This window comes from Helicoverpa armigera, chromosome 17 (assembly GCF_030705265.1).
Source record: "Helicoverpa armigera isolate CAAS_96S chromosome 17, ASM3070526v1, whole genome shotgun sequence".
Lineage (NCBI taxonomy): Eukaryota > Metazoa > Arthropoda > Insecta > Lepidoptera > Noctuidae > Helicoverpa > Helicoverpa armigera.
The window spans coordinates 1,150,787-1,163,470 of record NC_087136.1 but is presented as its reverse complement, the minus strand read 5'-3'; the positions used below and the strand labels follow the sequence as shown (position 1 = coordinate 1,163,470).

The window sequence follows — 12,684 nt, the reverse complement described above, 5'->3', positions numbered from 1 at the left end:
GTCAAGCATGCTGCAAGCGACTTGCAAACCTACACCTTCTAGCAATCACTCCAGTGGGAACTTTTCAGGCTGATTATGCCTGCAGATGAAGAGGGTTTACACTTCATTAAAATAAACCAGTAGAAAATGCTACTAATAATCTACCTTTTCGTCAATTTTGCCAAGCTCCAGAAGCAAAACGGTCTTATTTCTCAGTTCATTCAAAAGTTCTACGTTATGTGTAATGCAACCTAAACAATTGCATTTAGATCACCTCATCTATTCCTATACAACTTCTTTACGGCTGGTTCGACTAACATTACCTCTGCCCCCCCAGACTCCCAGACCACGTGACCATGGAAGAGGGTGCCCTACTCGAGCCGCTATCAGTGGGCATCCACGCGTGCCGCCGCGCCAACCTCACGGGCGGACACATCGTGCTGGTGCTAGGTGCCGGACCTATTGGTTTGCTCACCATGCTGTCGGCTAAGGCTATGGGTGCCAGCAAAGTACTGATAACAGGTAAGGTGATTTTTGTAGCTGACTTCAGAACTCTAGGGGTACGACGCGTTTGCGGTTGAACATTGTATAAAGCCAATCGTGTGGGCTCACCGTAATTTATTCAGTTCTTCTAAAGTCAATAGTCACTTAGTCTAAGGATAGGTACCGATCGATTAGATATTCATATGAGTTCGAGTAACACAAAACTGGTGCCTTAAGTACCTAAGTTCCATTTTAAGTAAAGTGCCGGTCCCGATATTGCTCTCCAGCTAAAATAAAACAAACCAAAAACATATAGGTATTCCAATATTTTTTTGTCGAATATAGGATCCTAGTTTAAATCTATTATGATGATCATTACATAATATGCTTTTTACGCTTATCAATCACTCCAAACGCACTATCCAACCCGAACCCCATAATCGAAACCCCACATTCTTCCACAGACATATTCCAGTCGCGGTTAGACTTCGCGAAGCAGCTGGGAGCAGACCACACACTCCTGGTGACGCGCGACTCCAACGAGCCGGAACTCGTCAAGAAGATACAGGAACTGCTGGGAGAACACCCTGATGTGTCGTTCGACGCTAGTGGTGCTCAGGCTTCTGTCAGAATGGCCTTATTGGTGAGGAACTAAACATTAAAGAATATAATATGTGATTGATCTTGGTCTGACTAGTCGAAACTGAAGATGTTGGGATCATCTGTAGTCTACTGATGTGTATGAAGAAATCATCGAGATAGTTACTGTGATTAAATGAATATCTACGCCATGCAATCTCATAAGACGATCCTTTAAAACAGTCCGATCTTCACCATGAAAACACCATCTCTTCATGGATTTTTCCTGCATATCCTACTAAACTAAGTAAATCTTATGTTTCGTTCCCAGGCGACGAAGTCAGGCGGCGTGGCAGTGCTAGTCGGCATGGGTGCGCCGGAGCAGACGGTGCCGCTCGCCGGCACGCTCGCCAGGGAGGTCGACATCCGCGGCGTCTTCCGATATGTTAACGAGTATGTAATATTCTTCTATGTAGCTTTATCATGGAATATTAAGTCAAAATGTCTATTAGAGGCAAAATGATGTATCGAGTCTTGATTGACTACTTGAAACCAAAATGGAAAACTAGATGTATTGAGAATTTCAATTCTTTACAGAATTATGTACCAAATTCGACAGATTGCCTAAATTTTAGACCGATCTTAGGAAGCTAGGCTTTTCAAAGTTAAGTTAAATCAATTAGTCCATTCTCTCCAACAACACAATGTAAAAGGGTGAATCTCTTTGAAACTCCCAAAGTTTTTCCAAAAGCTAACAAAACTGTCACCCACAGATATCCCATCGCGCTAAACATGGTAGCGAGCGGCAAGATCAACGTGAAGCCGCTGGTGACGCACCACTTCAGCATGGAGCAGACGCTCGAGGCCTACGAGGTGGCGCGGCAGGGCGCCGGCATCAAGGTCATGATACACGTGCAGCCCAGAGACGCTAACAACCCCAAGAAGTTCTAGACACAAGTTTATCGATTAATTAGCTTCTCGATTTGAACTCTTTATCGATTATTACTTTTATGGGTGTTAACTTTATGATAAAATGAATTGAAAATTGAGGTCCTGACGGATAGTAGAGTACGTAATGAAATGTTGGAATGTAATTTAACAAAATGTTTTTTCGGTAAGAGTTCGAATCGATAGGCTGCAATATGAAATGTACAGACTTTTGAAATTGGAAAACAAATTGTATTTTGCCACCATTTTTTTTTACTGCCAGCTACTTTACGTGGTGTTTCCGTGCTGTTTTACGTTAATGTAAAAATAGCTATGTATCTTAGCACTGTCCTAAAGTTTTCCTGTACCTCTTTGAATGGTAAAAAGCCGAATTATTGGATGTAGATATTTTGTATTTGTTGTTATACTTATTATTAATCATGAAACTGTTATTTATAAGTAAATATTAAAAATGTTGATTTAAGGCTGTTTTATAAAAAAAAGCTTTTAAATGAAAAGCAGATATTGAGACGAACAGAAAAAAGTACCTCGTCTAATAAATAAGGAAGTACAAATGAAAGGAATTAAAATATTTTTATAATAAAGCTATATAGTTTTTTATAAATGTGTAGTTTTATTTCCCTCCATTAAACGATAATAATCATCAAGTTGTCCCAGGAGGCCATATTGCTCGCAGAGCAGATGGCCGATGGGGCCAAAAAGTGCTAGAGTGGACTGTGGAGACCACGGACTAGCAAGCGCAGCGTAGGACGTCCACCAACAAGGTGGACAGACGGCCTTACAAAGGTCGCCGGAAGACGCTGGAAGCAGGTCGCCTCCAACAGGCATCTGTGGGGATCTAAGGGGGAGGCCTATGTTCAGCAGTGGACGTCCTATGGCTGAGATGATGATGATGATGATGTCCCAGGAGAGCTGAAGTATGCTGATGTCGCAATCCTTACAAAATTCTGGGACTCTGTAGGTATAGAGCTTGCTAATAGCTGAGGCTCTCGAGAAAGGCTACCTAGATTATATGTCAAAAAAGATTAAGTATGGGTGTAACACTTGCTAGTACTTCCATACTACTTAATTTGGCATTTTTAAAATCGGATCAGTAGTTCATCAGATTAGCACGTTCAAGCAAACAAACAAACAAAACTAAAATTTTAATATTTGCTAGATTAGATATCGGTCACCTAGTATTTGACATAGAGTAAAACATAATATTTAGTCACCTGATAGGTATAATTGTAATGCCTTACATACAACCAAGCTCACCTGACAATTTAGCTTGATAACATCATAAACATTTATTGCGAAATACTAGGTTACAAACTACGTAATCTCAAGTCTCGTGGTTAATTTTATATTTATTAACTTTGTTTAATTATTTGATATGGGGTTCATTGTTTACACACGTATATACCTAATACTTAATTGTAGGTTTATTATAAGATAGGCAGGTAATATAATAGTTATCATCATCATCAGCCTATCGCAGTCCACTGCTGGACATAGGCCTCTCCAAGTGCACGCCACTGAGATCGATTTTCGGCTACTCGCATCCAGCTCCTGCCAGCCGTCTTGCGCAAGTCATCACTCCACCGTGCCTGAGGACGTCCTACACTACGCTTGCCGAGGCGTGGTCTCCACTCTAGAACTCGTTTACCCCAACGGTTATCGGTTCTTCGGCTAATATGGCCAGCCCACTGCCACTTCAGCTTGCTGATTCGGTGGGCTATGTCGATGACCTTGGTTCTCTGACGGATTACCTCATTTCTGATGCGATCCCTCAGAGAAATGCCAAGCATAGCCCTTTCCATAGCCCGCTGAGCGACTTTAAACTTGTGGACCAGCCGTACCGTCAGTGTCCACGTTTCGGCTCCGTAAGTCATGACAGGTAGGACGCACTGATTGAAGACTTTCGTCTTTAGGCACTGTGGGATCGACGATGTTAGGACTCGACGTAGCTTCCCAAATGCAGCCCAACCCAACTGAATTCTCCTATTCACCTCGTCCTCAAAGTTGTTTCTACCTAACTGCAATGTCTGCCCGAGGTATACATATTTCCGAACAACTTCGAGAACGGCGCCGTGTATCGCAATCGGTTCCGGTAGAACATGTTCATTGAACATGACCTTGGTTTTGTCCAAGTTCATCCGTAGGCCGATGCGTAGAAAGATTCAGCCAGGTCGTTCAGCATTTGTTGTAGGTCCTGCAGCGTTTCTGCCATGATGACGATATCGTCAGCAAATCGCAAGTGAGAGATGTGTTCGCCATTGATGTTGATGCCACGTCCTTTCCAGTTCAGCGTCTTGAACATATCCTCCATTGCATTAGTGAACAGTTTCGGGGAAATAACATCCCCTTGTCTCACTCCTCGATGCAACGGTATGGGCCTTGTTTGCTGATTTTGTACTTGGACGGACATTGTAGCGGCTTCGTAGAGACATCTCATCACTTGGATGTATCGCCAATCTACTTGACAACGCTGCAGGGACTCCAGAACAGACCAGATTTCAACCGAGTCAAAGGCCTTCTCATAGTCCACAAATGCTAGACACAGGGGCTGATTATACTCTTCGGTCTTCTGTATAATCTGCCGCACTGTGTGGATGTGGTCTATGGTGCCGTATCCGCTCGAAACCCAGCCTGCTCCGGTGGTTGGAATTCGTCGAGTCTTCGCGCAAGTCGGTTCGTGATCACTCTTGAGAACAGCTTATATACGTGGCTTAGGAGGGAAATGGGTCGATAGTTCTTCAGCTGGGTTTTGTCTCCCTTTTTGAAGAACAGGACGACAACACTCCTACTCCACGCCTCTGGAGTTCTCCCTTCAAACAGGACGGCATTAAAAAGCTTCTGGAGCTCCCCCAGTACGGGCTTTCCTCCTGCTTTTAATAGCTCTGTTGTAATGCCATCCTCGCCAGGGGCTTTTCCATTTTTGAGCTGTCTCAGAGCGATCTCGATTTCGCCACTGCTGACTTCTGGCAGGTCTGGCAGGTCTTCGGTGAAATGGCGCGTTTATAGAGATACGAGATACGAGATACGATAATAGTTATAGAGATACGAGAATGTTAGGCGGAAAATGTTTAGTTTTGGGCCAATGCCCTGTTAAGAAGATGCTTGGAATCCCGATCCTTGGCGAAATAATGGCCACCACATCACCACCACCAAAGCAAACATGCGACGGCCAGGTACAAAAATGACGTTAAAAACTGATCGACAGATTTTACAATAAAAAAGGAAAAACGAGAGGAACATCCGCCAGTGCTGAAGCGCTGTAATACCCGACCATGTTTAGAGTTAGTAAGTGTATTGTTTGAATTAATACTCCTATCATCTGTCCATACGTCTGGTGTCAGCTGCGTCGGTTTAGATCGGAGCTACCAAAACGAAGGTTTTGAATCAAAAGGTTCTTTCAGTTTTTCCTGGGGTTTCCGATTCTCCTAATTTTACTTAAGCGTCATACGATTCACGCTCGACTGAGATTCAATCCCGACTCAATTAAGATTGAATCGTATGTGGCAATCACACTTTTCTGTCATTCAATAATGACTCATTTTGTCTGCAAATGATTTACGATTGCAATATGATTGTAGAGCAAATTACCGTATAGACCAAAATAGCAGATCGATCGCAAGTAGGGTTACCATATCTCAGGATTTGTCCTGAGATTTCAGGATTTTTCGACTCTTCTCAGGATTCCGGCCGGATTTAGCAAATCTAGTCATAGCTCAGGATTTTGAATAAAAAACAGGTTACATTTTAAAGATCTCTCTTATTAAACTACTAAAAATAATCTTTCGGTAACAATTGTAGTTAAAATCAATACTTATGTATTAATTTAAAACAAACTTAAAATAATCTTCTTTTGGTAACAATTGCAGTTAAAATCAATACTTATTTATCGAAGTAAAATGAACTAAAAACAATCTTCTTTTGAGTGCGATGTACATACAAGCTTGCAACGCGTGCGCAAGATCCGCAGTGTATATGTTACCGGCCGAACCCGATTTTAGGACAAACCAGTTTTGCCTAGGCTCAACTAGTTCTTCCTATACGCGTTAGGATTAACTATTATAGCCTAGTCCAAACTAATTTGTCCTAAGCCCGATAGGACGGACCAGTTTAGGCTAGGCAAAACTAGTTGATCCTAATATCAATACGCACACTCTAGGATAAACTGGTATGGCCTAGTCTAAACAATAAACAAATGTAGCGAGGTCGGAAAGTAACTGAACAAACATGTTAGGACATGTTCATGCGGGAATGCTCCGAACGTCCCACGCAGCTCGCTCCCCGTTCGTCATTTGTCGCGTGGTTTTAAACCGTTTAAACGCATTTAGCGTCTAGTTGCTAGCCGTGCATAACGTACACGCCCTGAGCGCCTCGCGCCTTATAACGTATTTAGTTAATTACTGTAGTTTTAAATTTAAGTATTACGCTACATTATAAAGTTTTCTTCTTTTTCAATATGAATGAACCTACGACAAGTCGACAAGCGGATCAAAAACAATGGAGGGAAAAGTTTTTGACAGAAATTTTACAAAATGAAAGTGAAAAGTCTTCTCATTATAACGTAACGTATTAACGTCAGAGCAATATTTAGAACTCATTGAACAAGTTGAATACAGTAATTAACTAAATACGTTATTAGGCGCGAGGCGCTCAGGGCGTGTACGTTATGCACGGCTAGCAACTAGACGCTAAATGCGTTTAAACGGTTTAAAACCACGCGACAAATGACGAACGGGGAGCGAGCTGCGTGGGACGTTCGGAGCATTCCCGCATGAACATGTCCTAACATGTTTGTTCAGTTACTTTCCGACCTCGCTACATTTGTTTATTGTTTAGACTAGGCCATACCAGTTTATCCTAGAGTGTGCGTATTGATATTAGGATCAACTAGTTTTGCCTAGCCTAAACTGGTCCGTCCTATCGGGCTTAGGACAAATTAGTTTGGACTAGGCTATACTAGTTAATCCTAACGCGTATAGGAAGAACTAGTTGAGCCTAGGCAAAACTGGTTTGTCCTAAAATCGGGTTCGGCCTGTAACATATACAACGATAATAATACGTTTTTGAGAGAAAATTCTTATCTGTAGAAAATCTCAGGACTTTTCCATGAAAATCAGGCCTTTTCTCCGGACTTTTGATTTTTTCATCTGGTAACCCTAATCGCAAGCGAATGTCGTTGGAATACGATTGGTCTTATATTAGTAGCAGAATGCCCGATATGGTTAAAACTGCTATTACGATCATGTTGCGATTCAATTTCTATTCGATTTTGACAATATTAACTTAGGAGAATCGGGCCCCTGTTTGTGCGCGTGGTACATTGTACAGTTTGCAAAATAGTAATAAACCGTTACGTTGTTTAAACAGTGTTGGGAATAAGGTGGCTTGGAAATTACGGTTTTTTTGAGCGTAGGGCTGAAGACGTTCTCTCAGTTTCTCAGGACATAAGACTGAGAGAATCTGCAGAAAATCGCTAGTAGGTAGGTCATCCTAAATTGATAAAAGCAATTGAGACATACGCAGTAAAAGCAACTTAGACCTCGTGTTATCTGGTAACAAATTATCTTCATATGTTTACATTACGGAGAGTAAAACAGTGAAACAAAATAACGATCACTTCATACTTCTGTAATTGTTGGAGATAATATCATTGTCTCATAGTACAAAGTTGTGTTATTTTAGATATCGTAGAAGATTTCAAAAATGGCTGAAAACTACGCCGCGGTGTTACATGGACCTTACGACATCAGAATTGTGAGTTTAATCCGTGTTTATTCATTCAGGAATGAGGCATCTTAATACCAAGTTAATATTAAAATGCGATGTCAATTAATTCACGCGTTATGAATTTAGATAGTAGCTTTATCTTCAGCTTCCTAATGTTAGCTCTTTCTTTGCAAATTTTAAACAAACATTATTCACTGAGCCTAAGTGAAATAGTAAATTAGACACTTTTGGTCGGCCGATGGTTTAGCATTTATAATAATAGTAAGGACTTTCTTTTTTCCAGGAAAATTGTCCAGTACCGGAGATCAACGATGATGGTAAATATGTAACACGATAAAGCTCTTTTCGTTTTCTTTGGCGATTCAAAAATATGTTTATTATGTACCTATGTCGATGCCTAATGTTTTTTGCAGAGGTGTTAGTTAAAATGGACTGCGTGGGAATCTGCGGGACTGATGTCAAGTTGTACACGACGGGCGCTTGCGGCGTTGAGGCCGTCACCGAACCTACCATCATAGGGCACGAGGGCGCTGGAGTCGTCGTTAAAGTGAGGAAAATTTATATCCACCTTAAAACCTACCAAAGTTGAAGGTTTGAGACATGCAGACTCTTCACATAAAATTTCCTTGAATTTTATTTAAATACTTGGTGCTATTTTGATAAATTGCTACCACGGTAAAGTTGCTACCGCGAAATCTACATATCTGAGATTTCGGGGTCCTATTTGGGGTACTTACTTGGGGCAGAAAATGTATCTAATGGTGACCACGACCCGGAAGACGCAGCGTGGGCAGACTTCCCACTAGATGGGCGGACAATCAGGCCAAGGTCGCCTCTTTCGGCTGACATGACGATTTATATACTTGCTTTTTACACTAGATCGGTTCAAACGTGACATCGCTAGCAGTGGGGGACCGCGTGTCGATCGAGCCGACGCAGCCGTGTCGCTCGTGTGAGTACTGCAAGGTGGGGCGCTATAACTTGTGCGTGGCGCCGCGCTACTGTTCTACTGTCGGCGCCTCCGGCAACCTCTGCCGGTATTACAAGCATGTTGCTGATTTCTGTCACAAGTGAGTACCACCATCGTATTTCCATTGTTGTATAATGGTCTATTAGTATTGAGTGGAGACCGATCTGTGACACAGGTATGTCCATCACCAACTTCGGGGGCTTTTGAGAACTTTCTTAAGATCCACAAAGTGATTTTGGGCCGTCCTCGAACCGAACAGATTCCAAGAAACATCGCACAGCAGTCTGCTATGCGACTACTATACCAAAGAACCTACAATGACAATACTGGGCCCCGATTCTCCTACGTTAATAATGTCAAAATCGAATAGAAATCGAATCGCAATATGATCGTAATAGCAGTTTTAACCATATCGGGCATTCTGCTACTAATAAAAGACCAATCGTATTCGATTGACATTTGATTGGTGTGCGATTGGTCTGCTATTTTGATGATTTTGGTCTATACGGTAGTTTGCTGTACAATCATTTTGCAATCGTAAATCATTTGCAGACAAAATGATTCATTATTGAATGACAGAAAAGGATAAAAACGTTTATTTCAAAGAAAAAATAGCGGAATGCCACATACGCTTCAATCGTAATCGAGTCGGGATTGGATCTCAGTCGAATCGAGTCGAACGTCAATCGAAGGTCGCTTAAGTAAAATTAGGAGAATCGGGCCCCTGATCTTAAGAATAAACCTTTGACTTATAAAGAATTTGTGAAAAGATCCTCTTTGCTAAATGAAAAAGACTGAACAATTCTTGTTTTTGCAAGAATGCCTGATAACCTGACGATGGAGGAAGGTGCAGCAGTGCAGCCGCTTGCGATAGCGATGCACGCGTGTAACCGCGCCGGCATCAAGCTGGGGCAGCGCGTGCTGATCCTCGGTGCTGGGCCCATCGGCATCCTTTGCGCCATGACTGCCCGGGCCATGGGCGCCAGCAAGATACTCATCACAGGTATGTACTCCTTTTTATGTTCTACCCTTTTGTACTTCTCTGAAGTACTCTTTATTTACGAAACTCTAATTAAACTCTAATTAAACTCTTATGTATTATCTCCTGTACTCTCCTAATGTTCTCTCTTATACTTATATTCTCTTATATACTCCTCTTATGTACTCTCTTATATTTTTTCTTATGAGCTCTGTTATGTACTCCTCTTATGTACTCCCCTTATGTACTCTCTTATGTATTCTTCTTATATACTCCTCTTATATACTCTTTTATGTACTCCCCTTATAAACTCCTCTTATGTACTCTCTTATGTACTCCCCTTATATACTCCTCTTATATACTTTCTTATGGGCTCTCTAATGTACTCTTTTATTCAGCTTTATTTTGGGGCACATTGTATTTATCTAAAATACTTTGAGTACCTTTTCTGTTGATTAAAATGACCAGAGAAAATTTTCTTTTGCGCAGACGTGGTGCAGTCCCGACTGGATACTGCACGCGAGTTGGGAGCTGACTACGCACTCCTGGTGAAGCGCGACTACAGTGATGAAGAGGTGGTGGACGGGATCGTGGCACAGCTGGGTTGTCAACCTGACGTCACCATCGACGCCTGCGGGTATGCCTCCGTGCAGAGAGTGGCCATGCTGGTATGATGTTAATTGAATAAAATTTATCATAAATCTAACGCTTTGTGTAGCGAAACTGATCCTGGCCATTTGAATGTCTTTGGCAGTCGTTACAGGTAGTCAGAAGACAGAAAGTCTGACAACCAGTCTTACGAAAAGGTATCGTGTTGCACGGATAACTAGGTTGAAGAGGTCGGATTGGCAGACCCACTCAGCATCCTGTGAGACTGGAAGCTGAACCCGTACCTAGTTGAGACAAGGATAGGCAGATGCTGACATAAAGATACTTACTAATATTTATGTGATTACCAGGTCACGAAGACTGCAGGCGTGGTGCTAGTGGTGGGTATAGGCGATAAGAAGGTAGAGCTCCCGCTGTCACAAGCATTGATCAGAGAGGTCGACATAAGAGGCTCCTATAGGATTGTTAATACGTGAGTATCTATGAAATATATACTTTATACTAATATTTTATAGAGGAAACATTTTTGTTTGTTTGATTGTAAGTCTCCTGGTTATGGTTCATTTCACTACCGGGAAAGCTACACAATTTCCTGTTGACATAGGCTACCCATATTTTTTTCTAGTACGGTAAATAGTTTTATTTCGTGACGCGGGTGAAAGTGCAGGAAACAGTTAGCAACTAATACTTTTATTCAATTTCACATTCACATATGGATTTAGCTATAACCACGATCTCTTAGCATAGCTCAGGGCCTCTCTCTACTCTTTAATTACACCGTTAATCAAGCAAACCCTAATTATGTAGATTCTATCTATCTTTAATTTCTAGCTACCCACCCGCAATAGCAGCAGTATCAAGCGGCGCCATAGCTCTGAAGAAGTTCATCACTCATCACTTCCCGCTTGAGAAGACCAAGGAGGCGCTCGAGCTCGCCATGTCAGGGAACGCCATGAAGATCATTATACATGTACAGAGTTAATTTGGCTTTCATTTCTATACCTTATCTTTCCCTAACCAGCATACACTCAAACTCGGCTGCAAAACAGCACTTTTTGAACGTCATAATTAACAAAAGACAACCCCAAAAAAGCCCACCCTTTTTCACCACTTCCTATGTGATTTTGCTGGGAAGAGGTGAAGCAACAAAATCCCCAAACGCCTAGAATGAGCTCTCTTATCGTATATGCCAAATGCACATATTGATAGAAAAATAGTGAATATGGATGAAAAAAAACTGGTAGATATTGCATTTGTCTAGCCTACGAAAGGTAAACAAAAACCACAATTTTAAAACATATCAAATCTCAACATTTATTTACACATCACAACATTAGAACAGGCACATTAGATAATTAAAAACATATAAAATTAATTGTATTGAAATGTTATTATTAAAAACAAAAGTACGAGTATCACCAAACTAGAAGTATTAGAAGTTATTAAAGCTTAGTCAAACAGAGAATATTAATTATTTAAAATAAACCGGCCAAGTGCGAGTCGGACTCGCGCACCGAGGGTTCCGTACAAATCCTGTATAGATAAAAAGCGAGTCTCGCGCCAACCGTTCAGTTTAGAACAATCATAGTTATGGTAATTTCGTGAGAGTCAAAATAGTTAATATTTTTTATTTTATAATATAACTAAAATGGTAGGCCAGTACCTTGTAAAAGTTATTTTATTAAAGTTATTTATATACAACATTTTATAGTCATCATTCAGAAATCTGATTGAAAATAACTAATTATGTCTTAAAGGTCATTGGGCATATCTCACCCGCTTTGTAAAAAGTGGCGGACATGAATCAAAGTAGTTTTAAATCTTGGAGAATATTATGACGTTTCTTTGAATATAAATATTTTATTAAAACTCCATGGAGACGAATGTCCAGGATCGTTTGAAAAATATAAAAGACAAGCAGTTTCAGAGGATTGTACAGGTTGCAATGCTAGTTTTTATTGTTAAAGACTTTTCATAAAGAAAGAAGATGCCAATTCGGATGACCAGGATCTGATGAGGATCTGGAAACCCTGAGAAATCGAGGGCAACTCTTGAATATTGTAGGCACGCATCGAATCAAAACCAGACATGTGAGTGTATTTTTGAGGGTACTTGTAAACAGTGAAGGTTTGGAGCTGATTTGATTATGGAGACCACAGAGAGTCGAGGGAACTGCTGAACGGTATGTTGCAACTACCACGTGTTTGGGCTTATTTAATTTGTATTGGCGAAGACTTTCCACATAGATAGGTTTAACTGCCATTGTGGGATCGATAGCAAAGAATAGATATAGTTATGGGAACTCCTTTACAATGTATAACGTAAAGTTGTGTTGGAGCTTATTTTATTTTAGGAGATGAGAATTCACTACTAATAGGATCTTTTATTTTTTTAAACATACATAGAGTTCTCT

The 12,684-nt window shown here is 41.0% G+C and overlaps 2 protein-coding genes across 4 annotated transcripts in view; both read left to right on the top strand.

Moving 5' to 3' along the window:
* Positions 1-12,684, top strand: part of LOC110376916 (sorbitol dehydrogenase) — a 36,286-nt gene that overhangs the window by 7,008 nt on the left and 16,594 nt on the right. Inside the window, exons 5-8 of one of the 2 annotated variants that reach the window (XM_049846110.2) lie at positions 317-501; positions 927-1,105; positions 1,373-1,494; positions 1,815-2,593. In XM_049846110.2, the coding sequence (XP_049702067.2) occupies positions 317-501; positions 927-1,105; positions 1,373-1,494; positions 1,815-1,992 (664 nt within the window). In that variant the 3' untranslated portion in view covers positions 1,993-2,593. Of the gene's footprint in view, positions 1-316; positions 502-926; positions 1,106-1,372; positions 1,495-1,814; positions 2,594-12,684 lie in introns of those variants that run through there. The other variant, XM_064038929.1, reaches the window with a different exon arrangement.
* LOC110376924 (sorbitol dehydrogenase) lies at positions 7,337-11,254 on the top strand. 2 transcript variants are annotated; one of them, XM_064038868.1, is made up of 9 exons: positions 7,337-7,466; positions 7,669-7,740; positions 7,997-8,030; positions 8,127-8,260; positions 8,593-8,783; positions 9,502-9,686; positions 10,152-10,330; positions 10,622-10,743; positions 11,103-11,254. In XM_064038868.1, exons 2-9 carry the CDS (start codon positions 7,690-7,692, stop codon positions 11,251-11,253), a joined length of 1,047 nt encoding a protein of 348 aa, XP_063894938.1. In that variant the 5' UTR covers positions 7,337-7,466; positions 7,669-7,689; the 3' UTR covers position 11,254. The 2 variants fall into 2 exon arrangements, with proteins under 2 accessions (XP_063894938.1, XP_021191252.3); XM_021335577.3 differs by lacking the exon at positions 7,337-7,466 and having other exon boundaries at positions 7,582-7,740.

Bases quoted from the DNA above. Each gene is read 5' to 3' on its own strand.
- LOC110376924 (XM_064038868.1), top strand. From the start codon at position 7,690: ATGGCTGAAAACTACGCCGCGGTGTTACATGGACCTTACGACATCAGA. The intron at 7,741-7,996 runs GTGAGTTTAATC...TCTTTTTTCCAG, and splicing joins GACCTTACGACATCAGAATT to GAAAATTGTCCAGTACCGGA. The intron at 8,261-8,592 runs GTGAGGAAAATT...TTTTTACACTAG, and splicing joins GCGCTGGAGTCGTCGTTAAA to ATCGGTTCAAACGTGACATC.